At 41.1% G+C, this 24,642-nt stretch overlaps 1 protein-coding gene across 5 annotated transcripts in view; it reads right to left on the bottom strand.

The window, feature by feature from the left end:
• Positions 1-23,778, bottom strand: part of PLEKHA4 (pleckstrin homology domain containing A4) — a 66,248-nt gene extending 42,470 nt beyond the window's left edge. For 3 of the 5 annotated variants that reach the window (XM_087713850.1, XM_087713848.1, XM_087713851.1), the window contains exons 1-3: positions 23,460-23,778; positions 5,011-5,119; positions 1,158-1,268 (exon numbers count right to left, since the gene is read on the bottom strand). In XM_087713850.1, coding sequence (XP_087569976.1) covers positions 1,158-1,268; positions 5,011-5,094 — 195 coding nt within the window. In that variant the 5' untranslated portion in view covers positions 5,095-5,119; positions 23,460-23,778. Of the gene's footprint in view, positions 1-1,157; positions 1,269-5,010; positions 5,120-19,405; positions 19,446-23,459 lie in introns of those variants that run through there. The other 2 variants (XM_087713849.1, XM_087713852.1) reach the window with 2 other exon arrangements.
• Between the last annotated feature and the right edge of the window lie 864 nt (positions 23,779-24,642).

Below are 24,642 nucleotides of genomic sequence, written 5' to 3'. Positions count from 1 at the left end.
TTTAGGGCTCAGATCCTCCACAGTTGTACAATGATATCAAATGAATCATTTAGTGCTCATGATCAGAATTTTCCTTTTTTTTTTTCCTGGGGTTTTAAAAGGGAATTGTGAAGAGTCGTTCAATTTTTAAAGGATGTTAAACCAAATTTAAAACTACCTACTGTTTTAGCATGTTTCTGAACTCAAGAAAGCAAGAAAACAACATACTTCAGCAAAGCACAGGTACTCCTTGGCTTAACAACCATTTGTATACAGGTAGTTGTCAATTTACAACCACAATTGAGCCCAAAATTTATGTTCCTGAGTGAAAAATTTGTTAAGCCATTTTTGCCCAATTTTTTTACACATTTGTTAAGTGAATCACTGGAGTTTGCCTGTAGGGCTGTTTTTCACCCTCCGGAGCCTTCGTCCCTTCCCGAACTTCCAGTTTAAGCGTTGGGTTGTTTTTTGCCCTACGGAAGGTGAAAAACAGGCGAAAAAAAGGCCGAAGTCAGCTGGCCAGCACGCGCATGTGCGCTGGAGTTGATAGGTCAACACCTCGCGTGCCCTAACAAATGGCTCCGCGTGCTACCTGTGGCACATGTGCCATAGGTTTTCCATCATGGACTTATGGTAACCATTTGAAGTTACAATGGCACTGAAAAAAAATGACTTAGGACTGTTTTTCATGCTTACGACCGTTGCAGCATTCCCACGGTCATGTGATCAAAATTCGGATGCTTGGCAACTGGTTCATATTTATGACGGTTATGGTGTCCCAGGGTGTTGTGATCCCTTTTTGTGACCTTCTGACAAGCAAAGTCAGTGGGGAAGCTAGATTCACTTATCAATCATGTCATTAACTTAACAGCTACGACGATTCACTTAACAACTATGGCAAGAAAGGTCGTAAATGGAGTAGAACTCACTTAACAACTGTCTTGCTTATCAACATAAATTTTTGCCTCAATTGTGGTCCTAAGTCAAGGAGTCTCTGTAATCAATTTTGTGAAAGCTGAGGCTTTAAAATATAGATTACTTAAAAATCTTAAAAGGTGTTATCAGACTCCTCCTGATTTTGGACTACTTAGATTAATACGGTTTCTTTCCTACAGATCTCCCTTAAAAGTCCATCATCCCTCAAACTAAGAAATATGCATTTCTCAGAAACTGTTTACCTGCTTATAAAGCCAGCCACGCATTATAACAGGAGAGTTAGGATCTCTCTTGATGGAGTTTGCTCTCTTCCCAAATGTATGCACTTTCCGGACTGGCCGGGCTGCGTTTGGCTACGGAGAAACAAATGGGTAAATGCAAAATCAAGTTACTGAGGAGAAGAGAGCAAAGGAGAAGGAAAGAAGAAAGAAGAAAGGAGAGGAAGTCAGGGAAGGATCAGAAGAGGAGAGGGGGTAGGAAGGAGAAGAGGAAGAGAGGAGTAGGGGAAAGGAAGGGGAAGAAGCAGAGGTGGGTTCCTACCAGTTCGCACCTATTCGGTAGAACCGGTTCATCAAATCTACCGTACTGGTTAGAAGAGGTGGGCCCGGAAAGCAGGCCACACCTACAGAAGAGGTTCCAAAAAATTTTGAAACCCACCACTGGCAAGGATCTTGTAACTTGACAGCTTTAAGACTTGCATGCTTCAATGCCAGAGTTTCTGAATAGCTACTTGGACCGACCTAAGTACTAATTCATAATTTTGTATCTGGTCACATGGGTGGCAAGCCACTCCCACAAAGGAGGCCACACCCCACAGAGTAGGTTCCAACAATTTTTGAAACCCACCACTGGGAATAAGGAAAGGGAAAGGAGAGGAGGAAGGAAGGAAGTAGAGAAGGGCGGGAGGGAGAAAAGGAAGGAAAAGTAGGGTGGTCATAACATAAAATAGGTGTATGGGACGGTAAGCAAAGCAATCTCGAATGTATACTTTAATTCTTTACATGGAAAAATAAATGTGTAAAAGTGATAAATATAATAAGAACAATAACTATGTGAATGTGTACCTGTAAATATATGTATGAGACTAAAAAAAAACTTTTTACAAAAAAAAACAAGAACAAAATACAACCTACTCTCTCTATTGAGTTACCCATTTGCTTACCTCAGCATTACTGATCTTAAACATAGTTCTCCAGAGTTTCAAAGCAAGATTCCTAGTTGAAAAGCTAAGAACTGAACCTAAAACAAGCCATGGTAGCGCGGTGTTTAGAGTTGCAGTACCGCAGGCTACTTCTGCTGACTGCCGGCTGCCTGCAATTTAGCAGTTCAAATCTCACCAGGCTCATGGTTGACTCAGCCTTCCATCCTTCCCAGGTAGGTAAAATAAGGACCTGGATTGTTGGGGGCAATAGGCTGACTCTGTAAACCGCTTAGAGCTGTAAAGCACTATAAAGCGGCTATTGCTAAAACCCGTGTTAAGAAAACTATGTCTTTTTCTTTGGCCCACACAACAGGAAAAAAGGTGGTTTTGCTGCTCTCAAGGAATTTAAAACCTCAAAATTAGAAATAAGAGGAAAGAGTTATATTAACAACGTATTGGAGGGATACATTGAGGGACAGGTAAAAAAGACCTGAGAAGATAGCCTATGTGGTCTCTTATGAAGGACATACTTGCCAAAAGAAGTGAAACAAATGTGCGTCACTGAAGTTTATTTATTTTATTTTATTTATTTTATTTGGATTTATAGGCCGCCCTTTTCCCTGAGGGGACTCAGGGCGGCTTACAATCATTAGGGAGGGGGTGCAATTCAAAACAAACAATATGTGAACAAAATAAATAAAGTAGTAAAAACACAACTTGCATTCAACATTCAGCACTCGGGTGGGGCAAATTAGAGACTTATCCCCAGGCCTGCTGGGAGAGCCAGGTCTTAAGGGCTGCGCGGAAGGCCTGGACGGTGGTGAGGGTGCGTATCTCGACGGGGAGATCATTCCACAGGGTTGGAGCTGCAACAGAAAAGGCTCTCCTCCGTGTAGTCGCCAGTCGACATTGACTGGCGGATGGAATTCGGAGGAGGCCCAGTCTGTGCGATCTTATCGGTCGGAGGGAGGTAATCGGCAGAAGGCGGTCTCTCAAGTAGAGACCGCCTTCAAGTGAGAGTTGGGTGAAATCCAGGAAAAATCCGAATATAAATTGCAACAGTGGGAATATAGTAACATCGATGGAATGGATGAGCGAGTGAGTGAAACAGAGTCCTCAATTTACAACAGTTCATTTAGTGACTATTCGAAGTTACAATGGCACTGAAAAAAGTCAGTTATGACCATTTATGTTATGAGCCAAGGTGGCAGAGTGGTTAGAGTGCTCTACTGCAGCCACTTCAGCTGACTGTTATCTGCAGTTCGGCAGTTCAAATCTCACCGGCTCAGGGTTGACTCAGCCTTCCATCCTTCTGAGGTGGGTAAAATGAGGACCCAGACTGTGGGGGCAATATGCTGACTCTGTAAACCACTTAGAGAGGGCTGAAAGCCCTATGAAGCGGTATATAAGTCTAACTGCTATTGCTATTGCTATTTATGGCCATTGCAGCATCCTATCGTCATGTGAATCAGATAGTAGTAGCACTTAGACTTATATATAGCTTTACAGCCTTCTCTAAGCAGTTTGCAGAGTCAGCCTATTGCCCCCAACAATCTGGGTCCTCATGTTACCCACCTCAGAAGGATGGAAGGCTGAACCAACCTTGAGCCTGGTGAGATTTGAACTGCCAAACTGCAGGCAGCCAGCAGGCAGCAGAAGTACTACACTCTAACTACTGTGCCGCCATGGCTCAGATGCTTGACAACTGACACACATTTATGATGGTTGCAGTGCCCAGAGTTGTGGGATCCCCCTTTTGCGATCTTCTGACAAGCAAAGTCAAAGGGGAAGCCATATTCACTTAACCACTGTGTTATTAATTGAACAATTGCAGTGATTCACTTAACAAATGTGGCAAGAAAAGTTGCAAAATGGGGCAAAACTCACTTAACATATTTCTCACTCAGGAATTTTGGGCTCAATTATGGTTGTAAGTTAAGGACTACTTGTAATGAAAATGAATGAATGAATGTGAACTGAACATAAAAGTGAATCATTGTAGGAAATATCAAGGAAGCTGGCCCTATACAAAGAACAAATGAGAATTGTGTCAGAAAACTTTTTTTTTTCTACCTGATGTTTTCACCGCAGGTATAAGGTCTGCTTTTTGGATCAAATGTTGATTCATTAGTTGTAACCATTAGAGGCAGAAAAAAAGTGAATGGATCAAAAGGAAGTGGAAGAAAGTAAGTTTTGTTTGGGTGAAATTGATAAGATCCTCAAAAGGAGAAGTTCAAAGACTCAAAGCAATGTGCAAATGTACGGCTGGACTTGATGAATGTCAGTGTAGTCTGAACTAGGACAAAAATATACGGTGAATGGTTCATATATTTATGGATTTAACTGTATCTTATTTTGTTTTCCTTCATTACTTGCCTCCATTATTTTTTACTTATTACTTTTAATTCCTTTTCTGTGCTTTGTATAATGTTACTTAGCCTTAGCCCCAAAGGGAGCGAGCGTCCTATTTCTCATAGTAAGCAATTGACATTTTAATTGTTATTAATGCGCCATAAGGTATAAATGAGATATTTAAACCATTAAAAGTTTGTCTAGGTGCATAGGAGGCTATTATATTGTGGCTTTATTCCTTGAAAAGTGCTTTATCTTTCTAAGGAACTGAAGGTCACAAGCAGAAATTTTCTTTTCAAACCATCAAGATAACACCAATGGCTAATGCAGATATATAAGGACAAGAGTAAATATTTGAGGATTAGTAGTTGTTATGCAAGTTTTTAGCTTTCCTTCTTTCTTGGAATGGGATTCTAGTGTTGTGCTTTTAAAAAGCACAAGTGTTTGACCCCAAAGATAACCAATTACTTTGAAGTTCTTTGAAAATAAGACTGAATGACAGCCCAACAACACTCAGAAAAAAACAAATATAGGTGAATAAATGGTAAATGACTCATTTTTATGTCTCATTTGTCAGATTCCCACCAATTCCAGGTCCTCACCTTTGTTCCCATGGAAACTGAAGAGATGGTGGCTGTACTGCTGGCTAAACTCAGACCACTTTTTGGTCGATCCCCTTCTGACATGATCTCTGGTGAATTTGATGTTAATCTGCAAAAAAAAAAGCCCAGAAGATTCTGTTATAAATGTGATGCTTTAGAGTAGTGTTTCTCAGTGGCAACTTGAGATAGCACGGACTTCCAACTCCCAGAATTCTTCGTGACCCGACAAAAGCGCGAACGTCATAAGCGCGCCGACAACACCGCGGCGCTAAAACCGCGATGTGAAAAGCGCGCCGACAACAGCGCGCCGACAACAGCGCGCCGACAGAAGTGCGATTTAATTTAAGGTAAGATTTACGGTTAGGTTTAGAGTTAGGTTTAGGTTTAGGGTTAGGGTTAGGGTTAGGTTTAGGGTTACGTTACAGCGCGCTTCTGTCGGCGCGCTTTAGGGCTAATTCATCGCTCATTCGTTGCACGGTTTTGTCACCGCGCTTTAGACACCGCGGTTTAGTCAGGCGCGCTTTTGTTGTGCGCGCATTTGTGGTGGAACCGAATTCTTTAGCCAGCCATGATGATTGAGGAATTCTGTGAATTGAAGTCCAAACATCTTCAAATTGTCAAGGCTGAGAAACACCGCTTTTAAGGGGAACTCACGAGTACAATTTGAAACAATCTGCTTTTGAGAAAGATGGAGCATATGTTTTCAGCTTTTCAGAAGGTATCAAATTTAACCATCACCAACCATTTATCTAGAATGGGACAAGATCTCCTGCTCAAACAGAAGGTTGGACTAGAAGACCACTAAGGTCCCTTCCAACCTTGCTATTGTATATAATTCTAACTCTTAACCAATTGGTGAATCCAGATTTGGTCAGTTCTTTAATCTTTACCTCTCTCTCCTCTTTGCAGACTTCCCTTCCTTTCCTTGTTTCTTTTTAACAAAAGTGAATTGAGTCTCTGTCTAGAACAATGCTTCCCAATGTGGGGGCCGCACCCCACAGGGGGGCAATTTGATTTTTAATGGGGGCAATTTGAACCTTGTTTAAACCAAGTTAATGGTCTTTTAGGCTTTCCTCCATGTGAGTAGAGTTCACTTTTTGAGTAAAGTACGAATTATATGACGGGGAGTAGGGGGGGCGTCAGGATTTTAAAGATGCTTAGGTGGGGCCTGGCCAAAAAAAGGTTGGGAATCACTAGTTTAGAATAATATATTGTCCTAATCCAGGTTTATCAAACAAGCCAGCCGTGGCCTATTTCAGGAAATATGAACTCATTTCTCATAACAGCCTTGTAAATGAAGGTTCCAAATCCACAAAAAAATTTATTGGCCAACTGGGATCAGACAGAAAAGAGAACTTAAGCTCAGAGTTTCTTGCTGAAAGTCTGTAATGAATCAGACATTTTTATACTAATTTTAGACCACAAAGGAGAGACAACCTTTTTCCATCAGCCTGATCGTTAAACCTGCCCATAATTCTTCTGTCACTTATGGCAACCAGATAATGCTTAAATACAAAACTGGCTTATGATATCTGTAATTAGAACTTCGTCATCCTGAAAGTCCACCCAAAATCCAATGCTTGACATGGAATTTGGATTCCTGAGCATATCAGCACTCTTGTTCCTATTGTTTCCGTTTTTTAAAGCAAGTTAAATTATTCCTATTTTCAAAGAAATGAGTCGTTGTTCTAGTTATTTTTTTTATTAGCCATTTTTCCAAAAATCCAAAAGATGTACATATTTAGTAAATAAATATAAAGCGTTCCTTCATAGTGGTAGATTCTTTTAAATACAAAATATGCAAGCCAGATTTGCTAACATATTTTGTTGTCAGGACATTTTATTAACAAAGCCCTTGGCAACTTTAGTTACCAATAAAGTTTTTTTTTTTAGTTCTGTTAAGCATAAGATGGAATAGGAAAAATATTGTGCCCAAGACTTTATTTCCACCCCACAAACCTAGCACCCCCATAAACCTCTACATCAATTTTACCCCCTCTTTCCAATTTAGCATCCTGAATCATTTTCTTCAGGAACCAATTCCACCCCCCTGGTATCGATCAAACATGTAAAACCTACATTAACCTGTTTTGTTCCCTTCCCTACTTTATGTCAGAGCAAAATTTCAAAAAGGGGGGGGGATTAAAAGTTCTTAGAAGCAGAAAGGCTTACAAGGCATGGTTTAATTAAAATCCTTTCGTTCATTCCTCCATATAACACATTTACTATGAGTTTTTGTCTGCCCCATTGATCTTTTCTTTTTCTTTTAAATGGAGCTGAAACTCAAAATGGAAGTATTGAAAGTACAAAAGTTATTCCACTGTTTGGCCCTCGGCCATTCATTCCCTCTAGTTATTTTTGGATCAAACCCACCTGCTCGTGTCTGGCATCTCTTTCCAGACAGTATCGACTTGAAGATGGGAAATTCCATCCCTTTTTGCTGCCAGCAGAATTCTGTGGTTACTTGTCCCCTTTGTTGTTACAACCCCAGAACCTCCACGTTTTTAAATATCTGAGATTTTAACTATCTCAAGCCAGTTTTGATTCACGCTTAAGCGGCGTTTTGAGCTTCCTGCTTCTCAGTTACCAATGATACGCTTTGTTATTGTTGATTTCCATGCATAATTCATATTTTGTTGAGGGCAAGCATGATTTGGCACCCTAAACGTCTACCAGGCTGCAATTACAATAATTTTCAAATGCCACAGCTTCTCTTTTTACAGGAATGCTATTGATGCAAATTATACCTGCATTTTGTAATTTTTTTTAATTATTAGTGGGCCCCTAAGCGGTTACGGGAGGACAACACGTGTCCTCTCCTGAACTGCTATCAAAATGTGAATTTTGTCAGTTTGTTGCAAAAATCAAATCCAGAAAGCACGCACAGGTAATAGATTCAGAAGGATTCATTAACTTCTTTATATGCATAATATCATATGAATAAATATATACAATATCAACAGCAGAGAACAGTTTCATTTCAGCAGACAAGTCCAGACTATATTAGTTTCTGTTTCTTTTTTGCACAGCACTTTCAGAGCTGCAGTTAAGCCATGCCCAAACTTAACTTTCTTTTTTCCAAACAAGCCCCATTGGCCAACCTTGTTACCATGTCTCTGCCGGTTCATGAATATTCTGACAAATTTTAATGTGAAAGAAAGAAGTATCAAACAAATAGGAAGTAATCTAATTGTATCAAATTAATTTATTTTTAGCTACATTAATATTTAAATCAAACTTTTGCAAAACTCAAAACTTCATTGTGTCCTGCCCAATTTTTGAAGCCCTCTATCCCAGGATGCCACTTAACACCAAAAGCACCCTTTGCCCACCCCTCAAACGATGTCATAGCTCCAATGTATAATATAAAATATGCTCAAACAATCCTGTAAAATTACAGTACAGATAGTCCTCAACTTATAACAATTCATTTAGTAACTGCTCAAAGTTACAAGGGTATTGAAAAAAGTGAGTTATGAGCGTTTCACACTTATGACAGAGGGATGTTGCAGCATCCCTGTGGTCACATGATCAAAATTCAGACACTTGGCAACTGATCCATATTTATGATGGTTGCAGTGCCCCAGGGTCATGTAATCACCTTTTGCAATCATCTGACAAGCGAAGTCAATGGAGAGGCCAGATTCACTTAACAACCCTAATTTAACAACTGCAGTGATTCATTTAACGACTGTTGCAGGAAAGGTCATAAAATTGAGCAAAATTTACTTAACGAAAGTCTCATTCAGCCACAAAAGTTTCGGGCTCAGTTGTGATTGTAAGTTGAGGACTAGCTGTATTTCCATACAACCATTCAGAAAATCAATTTCACACAGTAGTTCTAATTCAGTGATCACAACAGGGACTGGCAATTTGGTCATTAAGCAAAGCGGTCACTAAACATAACCAGGACTGTGCTTATGACCTTTAGCCTTACAGATCTGCAAAGCCTGTAAATCTGAGCACTGGTTATAACATTGCATTTTGATTACCATTGTAACTGTGAATGGTCACCAAACAGTTTCCAAATGAGGATTACCTTATCAAGTATGGGGAGGAGAGACCTGAGCAAAGAGATAAAAGTTTAAAAGAATCTTGGATGGTTGCAAGTTGAGAACTACTTGCAAACCAATTGAAATTTGCCATCCACCATAACAAGGCGAAGGAGACAACAATGGAATGAAGCATTTTGCGCAAAACTTCTTCCCAACCAGCATTGACTGGCAACACATTTTGTCTCATGATCTCCAACCAAAGGGCACCCCCATAACTCCTGGCACACTTTGCCTTTGCATTCCATCAACTCTCCCTCCCACCTCTTACCCTGGCTATGACGCCAAGTGGATGAATGGAGCATTGATTCAGGAAGGACCCCCCTACCCCGCCTTGATCCCGAACAGCAAGGGGAGCACTGAAGGCCCTTATTCAAACACCCACACTCAGTTTGAGGAACGTCATGTTTCTGCCTTCGCCTGGAGCCATAGAGAAAGATGGAATATTTAGCAGATATAATGAGGGAATTGGAAAATAGCAGCTTGACCTTCCCCAAAATCATGGGACTGGAGAAGAACCATCTTCACAATTGCGCTACATGATGCAAAATGCAACAAGTGCATAGGTTGCTTCCAAGCTTGGCATTTAGGACCATAAAGTTTAGCATGAGGAAGACACTTCATTGCAGTGCAATTTAAAGGGGCGAGCGATGTACAGTGGCTCTTCCCCTTGCTTTAATTGTTAACATGCTAATTTGCACTGTTCACTACTTAGAACAATACTTCATGCTAAGCTATGATTTGTTTTACATTTTGGGAGGAGTAAGCCTCAATGGTTGGGTTTCACACTTGATATCAAGTCAAATGGCTGGTTCAAAAACCTATCACACTTTGACTCTATGCAATGTGTGAGAATCCACACACAAGCTGCTACAGCCATCTGCTTGTTTCCAAATTCAAGGATTTCAAGGTTGCGAACTGACCATGCAAGAAAATATACCAGTGAATGGCGGCAGGTTATACTTTTGGAGCAATAAAAATGAGGGGGAAAGCCAACTTTGGTGATCCCAGGTTGTTAATTTGTGAAGATAAGATACAATTTTGAATTTATATCCCTCAAGTTTAACATAACTCATCTAAGGCTCTAAAAGATGTCAGAACCCCAATTCTCAATGTTCCTAGCCCAATTCTAAAATGTTTAGCAAGCACGCAGACCTTCAGGATTTAGGGCAAGCCCTACCATTAAGCCAGTGTTTCCCAACCTCAGTGGCTTTAAAATATGAGGACTTCAATTCCTACAATTCCTTAGTATGAAATGCTTCCTGAAGAATTCTGGGAATTGAAGTCCATGCATCTTAAAGTTTCCGAAGGGAGGAAACCGTGCATTAAACAAATTAAACAGATAGCTGCTAGGAGAATGAATACAGGGCGGGGCATAACCTTTTCCTAGGGGGTCACAGCAACACTTGTAATAACAACACAAATAATTCATACACCATTCGAAAGCCCATCAAAAACTGAGTTTATTGACACGATTTAATAGTCAGTATGACCACCATTAGCCCTTCGAACAGCATTCAAACGAGGTGGATAAGAACACAACAAATCTTCAAACAGTTCCGTTCGATTTTCCAGATTTTTCAACACAGTTTCCAAATTCATTCTCAAAGTTTCAACCGAATATCGATTTTGACCTTGCTCCTGAATCATCAGAGCTTCCACTTCATCCTTAATTATGGCCCCAATGTTCTCTGCTGGATTGAGATCTGGCGAATTTCCCGGCCAGACGTCATTGCCCCAAAATTCGACATTGTTTTCCTTTAACAATTGCTGAGTCGCATTTGCACGCATGCAAGGAGCTTTGTTCTTCCGAATCAAATTTTCCAGCCATTCTTAAAGCAAATTTAACATTTAATAGCTCATTCAATTCAGTTTTTTATGGGCTTTAAAATGAGGTGTCGCGGAAGTTGTAAACTGCTGTCGATCTTGCTGTGACCCCCTAGGAAAAGGTTATGCCCCGCCCTGTATATGCCACATGGAAGGGCCCATGTCCCTTAAACTTGCTTTCTCCCTTCACATGTAGCTCAGGATTCAGTTATATTAAAGGTAATTTCAACTGTCAAATCACTCGAGTTCTGAACCTGTTTTGCAGCAGAGGCCAGGAAGATTGGGGACAGTTACTATATTGCTTATTGAAGAAAAGTATCAAAGCTAATCTGTCAAATCTCAAGAGTTTTTCTAGACCTTCCAGGGATTGGACTCTCCTGCTTGAAATAATCTGTTCCATCATGGAGATCCAGTCCTCTTTTATTTCCCTTTGTAGAATTAGTAAGAATGTTTAGCAAGGAATCACTATGAGGGACAGGGGTATCAATACAAGCAGATCATGCCAATGTTATTTCATTCTTCAACACAGTGACTAGATTAGTAGACCAGCTAAACATTGTGAACATAATATACTTAAACTTCAAAGGCATTCGACAAAGTAGATCACAACCAACTTCCTAGTAAGCTGGAAAAAGGTGGGATAGATAACATCACCATCAGATGGATTTGTAACTGGCTGACAAATAGTACTCAACGAGTACTCCTTAATCGTACTACATCTAAAGGGAGGTAAGTAAGCAGTGGGGTACCACAAGGTTCCATCTTTGGCCCAGTATTCTTCAATATCTTCATAAATGATTTAATGAGGGTAGAAGGGGAACTTACCAAATTTTGGGGTAATACTAAGCTGGCAGGAATAGCTAACATGCCTAGATGATAGGCTCAAGATCTGTTAAATTCAGCTTTAAGGCGATAAAGAACCATCCAGGATGCTACGTTGCTGTCCTCCAAGCACTCCGAGTCAGATTATTGAGTATATACCATTTCTGATACCTACAATACACCTAAATGTTAATGTCATTTTAGATTCCCCTGGAAAACCTAAATCAGTGTTTCTCAACCTTGGCACCTTTAAGATGGGTGGACTTCGACTCCCAGAATTTCCTGGCCAACAGGATTCTGGGAATTGAAGTCTACCCATCTTAAAGTTGCCAAAGTTGAAAAAAACACTGAACTAAGTGCTTAATTAGACTCATTTTAAAAAAAAATGCCTGAGGGGGAAAGCTTGTTTTTCTTTCCCTGCAGGAAGCTTAGAATAAATGCTGGTTATGAGTTCTATTGAGAAACTGGAGATCTGGCAGCTGTCCAAAGATGCCAGGGCTGGGTGCCTAACTTGCAATGGACCACCCAGGTTAAGTAATGCAGTTTCATTCTCAGCTGCCAACTGTAATAAAACAGGTTGTTGTAAACAATATTCAAGAAACAAACACAAGCGGCTTCAAATTCTCTGAATTGGCTATATAAATATTTTGGGGAGTAGATAAAGAGTTGCTGAAAAGTGGATGATTTATCGCAGCACCAGATAATAACTCCCATCGTTCCCAGCCAGGGCAGTTGATGACCCTACTACAGTAGTTGAACTGATAAGGTTGTATGTAGTCTTCCTCCGAAAAGTCACCAATGGCAGGATTGCTGGTAGATCATTAGAGGCGTAATGAGAGGTCCTGGGAAGTTTCTTTTGATTTAATTCTATGTATGAACAGAATTCAACAAACTGGCTTTCTCGGGGCATTATCCCCCCCAAAAAATACTAATATGAATGAAATATTTAAAAAATGACATGTAATTGCCGTTTCTTTTTTAAAAAAATAAATAAATAAATTGAATTGAATAGTTAAAAGCTAGATAGCAGTTTGAGTTGACACATTTTAGCATTCAAGGTTGTTCCCCCCAACTCTATCCTCATACACTTCTCCACAGCAGTGCCTTGATTTGTTCAGGTTGTTAACTCATTTTTTTCCTCCCTCCCCCCCCTTCAAACAACACACAGGAGAGGTTTTGAAATGTCCTAATACCATGGCTTAGTTCTGGCACTTCACAGCTTGACCAAAGGTCAGGATGAAATTAAGTATTTACATGGTCAAATTTGTTGTTTTTTTTTGCAGCTGTCCAGTAACTTTAACTCTTCCTCAACAACTTCTGAAGAGAGAAAAAAATTCAAGAGAGAAGTACACAAACACAGAAGGTTCCAGATAAAGAAGGAAACTCCAGAGGTGATTTGCAAGAAGACAACTATTGTTCCACCCACAAAGACACACACCCCAGTTTGTCTGGAAACTCCTCATGTTGAGTTTATGGTAGGTCACTGTTAGTTAAAAAGAAGGGGAACCATGAAGATGGTAGAACTTGCCGAAATGACCAAATTGCCCTGTTTGATTAGAGAAAAGACAATATCTACATCTACTGCTCTCTACAAACCACTTGCAGACTTTTTTCATAAAACAGAAAACAATGAACTTCTGATCTATGCTTTTGGCTATTAGAATAGATTATGGAAAGAAGAGACTCATGGCATAACTTTATAGAAAAAGAGTACATTTACTGGTGTAAAAATTGGAAGCCTCTATATATTTTTTTTCTTTCCTATTTTTCTTCTACTTTTTTCTTGTTACAGTTTAGCTTTCTCTTTTATTCCTTTTTTCTTTCTTATTCCATATTACTTTGCATTTTTTTCTTTTTAAAACTTTCATAAAATAATTTTTTTTAAAAAAAGAGCCTATAAAGTGTTTCACTCCACATTCATTCAACACAGTCCAACACTCCTAGGGGTGATTAATTGCTTTAGAAAAGGTTCAAGATGCTTAACCTATCTATTTTAGTGCTTATTTTGCTTGTAAAAAGAATTAGGCATGCCCTTAGACAAACAGGGCTATTTACTACAAAGTTTGGTGATGCAATCCCGAGGGAGTCAAAGTCTTGGGGCCCTATTTGACTGTTCCCACCTACCTTATAGCATTTTTCTCTTACTCTATGCATGTTTGCTTTGAACTTAAGTTCCACTGAATTCAATAATAGATTACATTTAGGAAAGCATAGTTCTCCTCCCACCCCCAAACTAAGCTCAAAATGCGCATCTTACCCTTCCTCCAAACAGGCCCTATTTTCCAAGATTCTATGCTGAACATATTTCTCCTATAGCAGAGAGGAAACCGTTTTAAGTGTTCATGCACTTCCGTTTTTATCAGATGCAACCAGGGTAGTCAATTACAGGCGTTCAAACAAATTTAAGGGGGCCACAGATTTATCATTCATGTCTTAAAAACTTTAGGTTAAAATAAAGGGATCGCTTTTAACAATGAAGTTCAATTAGAATTGTAAACTTCCAAAATAATTCCATGCACTAAACATAATTTTGCAGTAATGAGCGGATTAATATTCACACTTTGCACTACATCTTGAAATGCTGCAGCAACTATATCTGGCATCTACAAACACTTCTCCTGGTCTGTCGTCCCCAAATATATCTTTATACACAAATCATTTTTACAAATTTCTCTGCCGCTCTGTTCTCTCCAACTCCCACCCAATGCTAATATTTTGGATAATCTAACCCTGACCTCTTGTTTAGACTGTACCCCTAAAGTTATGTAAAGAGAGAAAATATTCAAAGCATTTTCTACTATCCAATTTCAAAGCCACATAGTTCAACTGAAACCTGTTCAAGATTCTTTCATTGCTATCCTGCTCTGTTGAATGATCTGTTTCTTGTTTCTGCATCTTTAGAAGGTATGTTTATGTAAGAATTATGATTCCAATTTATAGGTTACAAGGCAGGAATGGGGAAACTTTCAGCACAGCCTATGGGCCTACTCTGGCTATGTATGAGGCGCTTCCATAAATCATTTGCCTTTGAGAACTCCAGATAAAACACCTGCAATCTTGACTTTTACCTCGTCCATCCTGTGGTTCTCAAAGAGAAAGTACTAAACCAAGCAAGTGACACCTCAAAAGTCACATTTAAAGCTGCTCTTCAAAGGCAATTCTACGTTGGCCACCCAGTAACTTCTGCAAAGAAGTCATAGAGCAGCAAAGATTAGACAAGCCAATGTGCACATTTTGTATTGGACCATATTGGACCTTTAGCATGATTATGATTCAGTCCACTTGAAGTTTCTCCAATTGACCAAGCATTGATAGCCACTTTCTGGACAGCAAAACTGGGATCACAGGTTCCCTTCCTTGACACCTTAACTTTTTTCCATTCAAAATGAGATTATTTTTTGTCTCATTGTGGAAAGAAAAATGTATGCTAACAGGGATGAAGCACTAATGGCCTTGTCCTCTGCCATCCTCTGATCTGTTCAATGTATATATACTGTATGTGATTCAGTACTTCATTCAGAAGTAGATTCAGCCTTTGGACTGAAGCAATCCTATAAATACACCATTGTGTGTCAACAGATCAAGAAAACGTTTGATCTTTATTGCATACATTATCACTTCACAATTTCCACACTGGGTACATTTTATTTCCCCTGTCCTTCCTCTGCCACCTTTGGGATAGGTTGAATCTATGGGACTCAAAGTTCCCACCCAGCTTGAAAATCAGTTCAGAATTCTGCACCATTACATTGGAAGGGCTGCCAGGTTCCAGGAGAGAGTTGAACCTCTTTAACCTTACACATTTTTAAAGCTTGAGGACACTAGCAAACAAAGACACAGTACAGCTTTTCCAACTGCCTTCTTTAACTGATTACTGCAGCCAATCTGGCAAGAGAAACACCTGAGGGTTGCCACCCAAAAATGATGTTCTCTGGGCCTAATGAGAAGATTGGGCTCACACATCACGATAAGCTATGATTTGGGGTTTGGTTTAATGATAAATGAGCCCAGAAAATTGGGTATATTTACACAAAGCTAATAGCAGTGTTCCAATATCTGCCACAAAGAAGGAGGAGTCAAGCTATTCTCCAAAGCATCTGAAGGCAGGACAAGAAGCGATGGGTGGAAACTATAGTACAGGGTTTCCTGCTTGAGCAGGAGGTTGGACTAGAAGACCTCCAAGGTCCCTTCTAATTATGTTATTCTGTTAAATCACTGTTGTTGATGGGTGAACCAAGCATAGATTTACCTGGAAACACCTCTAGCTCATCTCCAGCAAAGAAATGAAGTCTTCAGCCTCACCTGGATATGAGGGGTCCTTGGTGCCCTCTGAGCTTGCTTATTTCCTTGCAAATGTTGCATTACCCAAACTAGGTAACATCATCAGTGCTGGACTAGTTTGGGTAATGAAATGTATGTAAGAAAACAAGCGAGCTCAGAGAGCACCAAGGATCTCTCATGTCAACCCTGTGTTACAAATAATCCTTTATAAGAATATATTTACTCAGTTGTTGTTGTTATTAGTTGTGAAGTCATGTCCAACCCATCACAACCCCATGGATGATATTCCTCCAGGCCTTCCAGTCCTCTACCATCCTCTGGAGTCCATTTAAGCTCACGCCTACTGCTTCGGTGACTCCATCCAGCCACCTCATTCTCTGTCGTCCCCTTCTTCTTTTGCCCTCAATCGTTCCCAGCATTAGGCTCTTCTCCAGTGAGTCCTTCCTTCTCATTAGGTGGGCAAAGTATTTAAGTTTCATCTTCAGCGTCTGGCCTTCTAAAGAACAGTCAGGGTTGATCTCCTCTAGGACTGACCAGTTTGATCATCTTGCTGTCCAAGGGACTCGCAGGAGTCTTCTCCAGCACCATAGTTCAAAGGCCTCAATTCTTTGGCACTCTTTACTTTACTCAGTAACAAACCCCAAAGTATTCACCCAATTTGTTTCTAGGTGCATTCAGTTGTACCTACACATTGCAATGCTTCACATGCATACCCTTCTGCATAGGTTAACTTAGAAAAGGAATTAGAACTGGAAAATAACCTTGATTGGGCAGCTCTGCTCTTCCAAAGCTTCCTTTCCTTATCTGCTGGCATAACTCAAGAAATCAAGAGAAAGGGACCACCACTGATGCCTCGGTTTGGGGTGACACCTTCCTAAGAGGAGAATCATGTCTGGGAAGAAAAACATCTCAAAAGGGTCCCCCACCTAGAGTTATAACCAAAGATCTCTTGTGCCTGCAATTCATTTCTCAAGAATCCACAGGAATGATCAATTTTATAATGGATTCCACATGGATTCCTCCATAGGACTTCAGACTATTCCCTAAAAGGTCTTGCCAAGCAATTAACTTATTTAGATGAACTGTGAAGCTTTATGAGGCAGAAAATAAATCAAAAGTAAATTATATATATTGCAAAAGCAGAGTGAAAACAGCAGAATCTTTTGAAGTTGATTACTTAAGAGAGCATGATTAAAAATACAACCATAGTAATTATTTGCATAACATTGGAACATTTAAAGCACTTTGCATTCCCTAACAAAGGGAATCCTTTGAAGATGGTTATTTAAGGCAGGATGATTAAGAATACAACCAGTACCGTAATATTTTGCATAACTTTGTAATATTTAAAGTACCTTGCATTCTTTAGCTAATCAGCATCCTTACAAATTTATACAAATATAATCACTTTTAATAGAGTACATGGAGAAAAGTGGAGAAACAAACGCTTAATCAAAATTATGGCACAGACAATCCTCGATTTTCAACAGTTCATTTAGTGAACAGTTCACTTAGTGACCAAAGTTACAACGGCACCGAAAAAAGTGAGTTATGACGGTTTTCCAACTGACTTATATGAGGAAGCCAGATTCATTTTACAACTGTGTTAACTAACTCAAGAACTGCAGTGATTCACTTAACAAATATGCCAAGAAAGATTGCAAAATGGGGCAAAATTCACTTAACAAACACATCACTTAGCAAGAGAAATTTTAAGCTCAATTAGGTGGTAAGTCAAGGACTACCTATAACGCATTATCTCTGTTAATGATTCTATTAGATCAGCAGTTCTCAAACGTTTTGGTCTCAGGATTCAGTGCTTAAAAACGATGGAGGACCCCAAAGGCACTTTTCTTTTTTATGGGCTAAAAGTAAATGTAAAAGTTCCCCTCGCATCTATGTGCTAGTCATTCCCGACTCTAGGGGGCGGTGCTCATCTCTGTTTTAAAGCCGAAGAGCCAGGGCTGTCCGAAGATGTCTCCATGGTCATGTGGCCGGCATGACTAAACGCCGAAGGTGCACAGAACGGTGTTACTTTCCTTCCCATCAAAGGTGGTTCCTATTTTTTTTCTACTCGCATTTATACATGCTTTCGAACTGCTAGGTTGGCAGAAGCTGGGACAAGTAACAGGAGCTAGGGATTCGAACCAAGCTCAGCATCTTAGTCACTGAGCAACCACGTCCCTTTATATGGGCTACATCTATTGAAATTTACTGTATTAGGAATTTTAAAATATATGACTTTCTGGACCTTCCGAAAGGGGTCCGGGAACCCCAAAATCACATTTCCTTGAAAACTGCTGTACATTTCTATGAATAGGTACCATTTCAGATGACTCATGGTGCTCCACAATACCCAATCGTACACTTTATATATTTTTAATATTTTTAACCCAGGGACCCCCAAACTGTGATCCATGATCAGCACGGGTCTGCAGCATGCCAACCACTCGGGAAACAAGCTAAGCCCCATCCGTGGCATGCAGACAACATGCAAATCCATCCCAACTCTGACCCAAATCTTTTCCCACGGTGCCCCTGGTGTCCAAAAGGCTGGGATCCACTATTCTAACCCAAAGTATTGAAGTAATAAAATTGTACCCTCACTAAATTAATGCAGAATAAAGATGCTGTCCCAAATATAACACAATGCATCTCAAGAGGCAAGGATGACAAACTTAAATTGCCTGGGAAAATGCATACATTATAATCCGAAGCTAAAATTTTAGAAAGCCTTTTTCAAATGCCACAGAAGTCACAGGGCCACTGAAAACAAAATCCTTTTCTGTGCCAACCCAGCATCTTATACAGGTGGCTCCTGCTCCTTAGGGACATGCATTCTATTATTCCTTTAAAAGGAAAATGGCATATAATTTCAAATTATTAAGAGAGCGCCATGGCAGGAAAAGCTGCCTCTGAGTTTCCGTCCCATCTGTGGAAGGGGAAAAGGAGGAGATCAATAACGCGAATTCCTTTTTAATGCCCTGGAAACACTGCTGGGGATGGGGGGGGGGTTGCAACAAAGGCACCTGTTTCTTGCTACTCTTGGAACCGAAGTGGAATCATCGGCAGCCCTGCAGCTTCCCAAATGCTTTGCAGGTGTTTGGAATTGTGTCGGTTCCCAGCATTCCCCGGAGAAGATCCCTCTTTTGCCTTTCCAGGGTTTTGCGAACCAATGTGCCCCGACGAACTCCGCGTCGCGTGGCAAGTAAAACTTTCCGCGAGCCCCTTGTAACAAAGCCGGTTAAAACCAGACGCCACACCTCCCGAGGGGCTAGCGGCCGGCCAACCGCGCGGGAGGAGTTCAACAGGTCGAGTTCCCCACCCAGGAACTTCCCCCCAAACAAACAGCCAAGTTTCCCCCGTGAGCCTCCGCTCGTAAAAGACCCTCGTCCCCTTCCTCTCTCCCTTACTTCCAGCGGGGCTGATGATCCTCTGGGAGGTGCGGGCGACGCGAGCTATGCAACGAGCAGCCCCGATTCTCGCGCAGGGTGTGCCGAAGTGAAGGGCTGGGTGGGGTGTTTTTTTCCCCCCTCCTTTGGAATAGTGTTAAGTGTATCTGGCGCTGCTCTCTCAGCCGTTGGATGGCTTCGTTTATTCATCCGCTGGCATTTGAGGCCGGCAGCTGAGACAAAGGGGGTCGGGGCAGCTGGTCGCGGGGGCGAAAAAAGCATACTTGGCATCAGTCACAGCGGTTGTGTGTGTCCGCATAACCCGGGCCACACCCAGAAGCCAAGAAGGCGCCTCCTGCCACTTTCGCCCTATTCCTAAAGTGGGTGGGTGGGAGGTAAGGATCTTAGAGACGGGAGTCCCAAAGGTGCTTTTCTCAAGAGGCAACTGGGCTTTCTTGAAGCTGAAGAAGCTTCTTGGATGAGAAGAGAAATGTCTTCAAAGAAAAACAAAGGAAGTTGAGGTGCCTTTTGAAAAATCACCTTTGGGGCAGCCGAGACCTGGATGGCTGAGAATCTCCATCTATACCTTAGATGGGACAGCTCACAAGGAATGCCAAAGTAACCTAAATGTTTTTTTTCCTCTTTTGTTCCTTTACTGGTCCTGCTTCCTCCAAAGCAGCAGCCCACCACAGGGGAAAAAATTCACATTCTTAATTTACAGGTAGCCGTTCAAAGTTATAATGGAACTGGGGAAAAAAGTGTACATTTTTCACACTTAACAATGGTTGCAACATCTCTATGGGTCACGTGATCAAAATTCAGATGCGTGGCAACAGGGTCAGATTCGTGACCTGTCGCAATGTCCTGGGGTCAAGCGATCAGCTTTTGTGACTTTCTGACAAGCAGTCAATGGGGAAGCCCGATTCACATAACAATGGTGTTACCCACTGAACAATTGCAATGATTCACTTAACAGCAGCAGCAAGAAAAGCCGTAAAACAGGGCAAAACTCACTTAAGAAACATTTCGCTCAGCAACATAAATTTTGGACTCAGTTGTGGTCTTAAGTCGAGGACTGGCTTCTCCTGGCTGGTAGTGATGTGTAATGAAAAAAACATAGGAGTTCAGCAACCCTTTAAAATCACAGACTTGGCAATAGGGCACAGAAGAGTTTGGGAACGTGGAGCCAGGCTGTAAACTAAGCCATAACCAAGAAGGTGCTGGCTTTGGGAAACTCTGCTTAGCCAGATAGAACATAATTACCTGAGATTACCATATTTTTCAGACTATAAAATGCACAAAAAAATTCAAAGAGGTAAGTAAGAAAAAAAGTATTTGTCCTCCCCGGCCCCCAGAAGCCCTCTGCAGGCTTTGGCAGGGCTGGGGGAAGGCAAAAACACCCCCATTTTTGCGAAAAATGGCCCATTTTTCACAAAAATGGGATGCGGGGGTGGAGCTTCGAAGGCCAAAAATGTCTGTATTCAGTGTATTAGATGCACCAATATTTCCACGCTCTTTTAGGGGGGGAAGGTGCATCTTATACTCCGAAAAATACTGTAACTAACTATGGTTCATTCAGGTAGGGCTATAGGGTTTAGATTGCAGAAATTCAGGGATAGAGAGCAACACAGACATACAGGGACTCTTTCCTGCCGTCTATTTGTCCTCTGGAGTTAAAGTAACCGAATAAATAAAATAAAATTTTAAGCATCGCAGTTCCCCTCCCCCATACAAACACACTAAACACACGTGTACACAGACTAGACGGAATCATGCAGCATGCTAGGTTAAAATTGTCAGAATACACATAGTCATTATTGTCAAGTTTCAGTGTTGAGATCAATGTAACTGGGGGAGTGTGGCATCTGTTTTAAATCCCGGAGGCCCCTTTAGATAGCCTAATCTTAGGTATGAAGCTCTTGGGAATAAACAATCTTTCCTAATAGGAAGAATGAACAGGCGTTGAAATAAACGCATTTTAAATAAATGAAGTCATCTTAGCTGGTCTCCACCCCTTAAGTTATTTTCTGGCTATTTGAAATCTCCACTGGGCTTGGATTCCTGTACTTTGGCCCTGAATTTAAGCCTCATTAAGGTCCCAGCAGGGCAGGGAAAAGCCTCTGGAAGTGCAAATAAGGGTTTTATCCATATCTCCAGTGTTTCCCATTGCCCTATGATGCAAGCTACCATGACATCACGTGCTTCGCTGTCATTTGGGTGATGATGTCACTGACCCCCCTTGTACAGGTAGTCCTCGACTTACGGCAGTTCATTTAGTGACCGTTCAAAGATACAACGGCAGTCAAAAAAGTGACATGATCATTTTTCATACTTACGACAGTTGTGACATCCCATCGTCACATGATCAAAATTCAGATACTTGAGCCTGGAAATTACTAGGTTATGAGATTCAAAGCCCCCACCCCCCAATTCAGTAAGGGACACACCCCTTTCCATAGGTGTAGCCCTAGTTAGAATATTCTCACTGGTTTCAGTGGGACAAATGAGTTGGTTAAATTGCCAATTCAACTGTATTTGGTTCACAAAGTGAAAACAGATTGGAGGGAGTAAAGAAAAGAGAAAATGAAACTAGAAACTGACGTTTTCCTTCCTCATCTTATCTGGATGCTAGCAAAAGTATACAATAAACAGTTAATCCTTGACTTAGTGACTGTTTGAAGTTACAACGGCACTGAAAAATGTGACTTATGACGGTTTTCATACTTAACAACATTGGTTCCACCACAAATCCGCGAAGCCCTTATCTGCGGAGACATAAGCGCGAAGACTAATTTGCGCCGTTCGAAGCGCTAAGGAAAAACGCGACCCTACCACGATGACATAATCGCGGAGGGCAAATCCGTGCATTCCCAAGCACTCAGTACCCTAAACCTAACCCTAAACCTAACCCTAAACCTAACCCTAAACTTAACCCTAACCTAACCCTAAACCTAACCCTAAACCTAACCCTAAAACAAACACCTAAACCTAATCCTAACCCTTACCTTAATTGAAATCAGCTTTCTGCTGCGGCGCTGTTTTAAAGCGCCCTTCTGTTGCCGCGCTGTTGTCGCAGCGGTGATGACGCACGGTGATGACGTCGCGGCTTTAACGATGCGATTTTATCACCGCTATTTTGATGAGCACGGTTTTGTCGTGCCACGAACAACATTTGCAGCAACCCCATAGTTATGTCATCAAAATTCAGATGCTTGCAACTGTTCCATGTTTATGGTGGAAACACCCATTGTTTCTTGACCTGCCCTCAGATGCTTTGGAGAATAGCCTGACTCCCTCTTCTGAGATATTGGAACATTGCTATCCTGTCACCCCTAGCCCTTCTTTTCATTAAACTAGACACATTCCAGCAACTGTTCTTTATATGTTTTAGCCTGCAGTCCCGTAACCATTTTTGTTGCTCTTCTCTGCACTTTTTCCAGAGTTTCAACATCTTTTTTACATTGTGGTGATCAAAACTGGATGTGTTATTCCAAGTGTGGCCTTACCAAGGCATTATAAAGTGGTATTAACACTTCACGTGATCTTGATTCTATCCCTCTGTTTATGCAGCCTAGAACTGTGTTGGCTTTTTTGGCAGCTAAGGCACACTGTTGGCAGAAAGCTATGGTTGAATTGGCTGATCAGGATACCGTAGAGTCACAACTTCTATAAGGCAGGAAGATAAAGTTGTTCTTGAACTCAAAGAATTATCTCTGTGAGCACACAGCATTTAGGGAGGCTCCTCGGAGCACAAATTTATTATGTGCAATGCACATAATAAGCGGTAGAGCTTCAATACTCTGCCCCCTTACTTTTTTTGTCCTCAGCCCTTCCGCAGATATTTCAAACCTCTTCCTTCCCCCCCCCCCCGGGAATCCCAACTTCTATATCTGCTGCCCTCTTCCCTTCTTGTCTCTGATTGCAGGAAAATATCACTTTTGTTTGCAATCATCCATTGTTCTCTTGCAAAGAGTTGCTGGAATCCAATTGTGGTCAGTAATTCACCACCCACAACTTGGGAGCTTGCAAATACAAGGGAAATATTAAGATGAAAGGGATGAATCACTGCTCTTACCTGGCTTCTGGGTGGTGGCCAAATCTCTAGGCAGATTGAGGGGGAAAAGTTGGACCACTCTCCTTGGAAACTTATTGATCCCAGGAAATTTTCTGTCTTCCTTGGTTCCCACCACTGTAGCTCTTGGGCATTAGTATCGGGGCACAATATCCCCTTTTATTTGGGCCAGTTACCTCTCATCTTCCTTCTCTAATGCTACCCATTCCTTTCAGCACTCCTTCTGGCTGCTTCCCCACCTCATCACTCTGTTTCTCCTCCCACTGGAGTCCTCTTATCTATTCTTCTGTTCTCCACCTCCCCATTTCCCTCCAATTCCCCCTCTAGTTTGCCTCTCTATGTTATTCAGCTTCCTAGTTCTTAGATCTTCAGCCCCTTGTAATTAATCTTCCTAATCATATTTTTCCCCCTCTCCCTCTGTTCTTCTGGCTTTTCCTTTGCTGCTTTAGGGAATGAGAGTAGAGAAAGAATAAAGGAAAGCGATTGAATTTCAGTCCTGAGGATCTATCACTCCACCTTCCTGGGGGCTTGGCTTGGGGGAGGGTAACCATACAGAGAAAGGGAGGGGGGGTTCACAGGAGAGGTGATGGGCGCCACAATTCCTGACCTTAACTCTGGGAAAGGAGTGGTCTCAAAGCTTTAGAAAAACAGAGAACTAGGAAGTTGATAGAAACATTTTTGACTGGTGAGCTGGAATGGGTTTGATGTCCCCTTGAGGTTGGGAGAAGAAGCCAGAGCCTCTGGCACCCCCTGGTGGCTAAACCCCTTCTAGAAAAATAGGCCATCATTGCAACAAAGACCATCTGCTTCATAAAATATTTTTGATTCTTAGCCCATCCATGTGTCTGGCAGGGATAGTAGAGTTGTTTTAGATTGTTTCTTCATATTAGGGGCGAGGAAGTGAAACAAAAAAGCAGTAGCATTGAGAACTATTTGAACAATCCTCCTTTCCTGAATCAAATATATCTTTCTTGAAATGAAAAATAAAAAATGAAAAATGAAATCAAGCAATTTTATTTATTAGAACAAGCAATAAGTTGAATTTTTAGTAAGATGATGATAAATTTCTGTACAAATGCAGACACTCTAAACTGGGTTTAGACACAAAAATACCCCAACTTCCCTAAAGCAACAGAAATTAATTACGGCCAGATCAATATTCCTCCAAGATATGAAAAGCAAATGT

This window comes from Thamnophis sirtalis, unplaced genomic scaffold (assembly GCF_051295495.1).
Source record: "Thamnophis sirtalis isolate CommonGarterSnake01/CBP01778 unplaced genomic scaffold, rThaSir2_p1.2 scaffold_4, whole genome shotgun sequence".
NCBI classification, from domain to species: Eukaryota; Metazoa; Chordata; class Lepidosauria; order Squamata; family Natricidae; genus Thamnophis; species Thamnophis sirtalis.
The sequence above is the reverse complement of the archived record's forward strand: the minus strand, read 5'-3'. Positions and strand labels throughout refer to the sequence as shown.